The sequence below is a fragment of the Pygoscelis adeliae genome, unplaced genomic scaffold (assembly GCF_000699105.1).
Source record: "Pygoscelis adeliae isolate BGI_AS28 unplaced genomic scaffold, ASM69910v1 Scaffold358, whole genome shotgun sequence".
Classification (NCBI taxonomy): Eukaryota; Metazoa; Chordata; class Aves; order Sphenisciformes; family Spheniscidae; genus Pygoscelis; species Pygoscelis adeliae.
In genome coordinates this window covers 1,688,410-1,690,993 of record NW_008825429.1, presented here as the reverse complement: position 1 = coordinate 1,690,993, position 2,584 = coordinate 1,688,410, and the positions used below count along the sequence as shown (strand labels likewise).

The following is a 2,584-nucleotide window of genomic DNA, read 5'->3' as shown; positions in this document are numbered from 1 at the left end:
AAAAGCGGAAACAAACATTAACTACAGAGTTAACTGGCCTAAAACTAGTGTATCCAGAAAAGCAGTTATATACAATGAATCTGTTTCCACATCTGTGCTGTTGTTGCTATGGACATAAGAGAGGAAGAAATCAAAAGCAGTTGTTAAGCTTTCTAGTGCTCAGCTAAGATGTTACTGTGTTAAATATTGTTTTCAACTCGTATCTGTCTTCTCATTCTCATGTTAGGATGGCACTGACCAGATTTAAAACCTATGAATATTTGCCTATAAGCATCCTTTCTTTGAAGTACAAACTGCTCTTATATAAACAGAATATGCAACACAGCAAGGCAGCCTTATCTGCCAAGGAGCAAAATGCACAACTCCTATAGGCTTTGGAGTCATTCAAGTTCGCTGCAGAAGAGTACACAAGGACTGAAGCAAACAGCCCTGTAGAGACAACAGCTTTGGCTGTCATGCATGAACTCTCTCCTTTCCCTGTCCCATGACAAACCCTGACAAACTGGACAACTTCAGTTTATCTATGAGGCTTAGCAGCCAGGGGATTTAGCTCCGTGACAAGACCATACTCAGTGATGCATACGACGTATGACTTCAGTGGACACCGTCTCTACCAGACAGAGCATGACGCTGCTTGATTTATCTACTGCCAAGTGCCAGAAACTGGACTTGATTTATGAGAAAACACAAGAAGTTGCTATCAGCAACCTGTTAAGATCTACCAGAACAAAATAAGCGATAGCATTTACATTAAAACATTATGTAACGGCTTCAAAAGAGAAGACACATGCTGGCTTTCCAATGTAACCTCGATGAGTCAAGCCTCCAGGCCCAGCCGGACCAAGTCATTGGCTGAGGGTCAGAGATCCCACCTTCTTCCCTTCTCTCCCTCTTCTTATCCCTGCTCCCAGCTGTGCTTTCTACTTATTTAGGAGCTGACATTTATTGTACTTGTCTGCAAAACCAGTAAAATAATGGAAAACCAACAGCTTTTTTTGCTTGAACAGTTTTCTGCTGCTTTAATGAGTCGAACAGGTTCCCAGAGAGGTCTGATTAGAAGCAGAGATGGTGGAAGGTAAGGAACTAAAGCACAAGCCTGGCATAACGGGGGAAAATGGGAGGACACAAGTAAGACTTCCCTCTTTTGGCAGCTGTGAGCTATTACTTCAAGCCACCATATTTTGTGGAGCTGCATTTATGACTAGATCAATTACTCAGCCTAGATAAAGATTTGAAAGTGAAGGGTTAAAACTGGTACGATCACTTTGATGCATTAAACTTGGTTTTGTTCTGTATTTTACTTCACTGACTACATAAAATATACAGCAACAGACTGCAGGAACTACATAAATTAATGCAGAAAGACACAAAAGCACTATCAAGGTACCTGGAAAAAATGACTCTATCCCATTCATTTGCAGCTTTTTCAACAGCCTGGGATGAATTCCTGGGACATCTCTGATGGGAACTAGATTATCTTTGATACGTTTTTGCACTAGTTTGGGTTGAGCAAGCCACTGTGGTAAGAAGGGCTTCACCTGAGGTGAGGGAAAGGAGAATAACAAAGCGGTTCTGCCATCAAACAAGCAATGCCATACATAAAATAAGCCGGTAAGGATGCCTGTTCCTTCCTGACCATCATCAAAATTCAGTCAAGCTAGTTACCTTCTGCACTGGCTTTCTGTCATAGTCTCCAAGAACCACCAAACTGGAGGGCGGAGGATTTGCCTTTTCCTCCGAGGCTGCTAAGGACAGCTCCTCCTTTGTGCTTTGATTTCCTTCAGCTCTTTCACTGTTCTCTTTCTTCCTTGTTTCAGCTCGCTCTGTTTCCTCATCTCTCTTCTTCGTTTTAGAAGACTTATTTTTAAGGTTGCTTCTGTTTTCCTGTTGTTTGATGTCTTCTTCAGAATCTGGAATTTGGATAACAGAAATACAAAGCTACAGGTCAGAACGTTCTACAGAAAAGGGATGTAGGGAACATTTTACAACATAGGACTTAAGCAACAACTTGCAAGCTCCTCTCTTCCTAAATCCAAGTGCAAAAGCCAAACGATCCTTCGTTGGTATGGAAGCAACTGAAGGCTGAGGCGACATGCTTCCCTCCTTCCCTTACACTAAACTGATCCTCAAAGTTTGCCATACGGGGCTTTCCCCTAAAAAAGGGAATTACTCTAGGAACATATTAGGCAGAGGAAAACAAAATTTACCATTAGGTAAACTCGGCAAGGTACTCAAAGGGCAACTTGCGTCTACTTCTCTGTTGAGAACTGTCGACCAAAATGACCCCAGTTCATCGTTACCTGCTTCAGTCCTCTCTTGAGGCACTTTCGGTCGTCTTCGATTTTCTTTCTCCTTCTTCTTCGATGGAGTGCTGCCACCTGCTGCCTCCTCAGTACCCGCCCCTTCTTCAGAAGAGCCAGGAGGCTGTTGTCTCTTCTTTAGCTTCTTCTGTCCTCGCGCACGGGACTGCTCTTCGCTCTCCCTCTTCCTCTTTCTTTTTCCTTCCCCGGGTTCACCCCCTGGGCCGGCTCCTCCGGACAGCTCGCCTTCCCCTCCCTCGGGCTGCGCCTCCTGCTGCTTCTTC

The 2,584-nt window shown here is 43.9% G+C and overlaps 1 protein-coding gene across 1 annotated transcript in view; it reads right to left on the bottom strand.

Moving 5' to 3' along the window:
• Positions 1–2,584, bottom strand: part of DDX51 (DEAD (Asp-Glu-Ala-Asp) box polypeptide 51) — an 11,239-nt gene that overhangs the window by 7,915 nt on the left and 740 nt on the right. Inside the window, 3 exon segments of the mRNA XM_009330849.1 lie at positions 1,388–1,538; positions 1,666–1,910; positions 2,301–2,580. Of these exon segments, the coding sequence (XP_009329124.1) occupies positions 1,388–1,538; positions 1,666–1,910; positions 2,301–2,580 (676 nt within the window).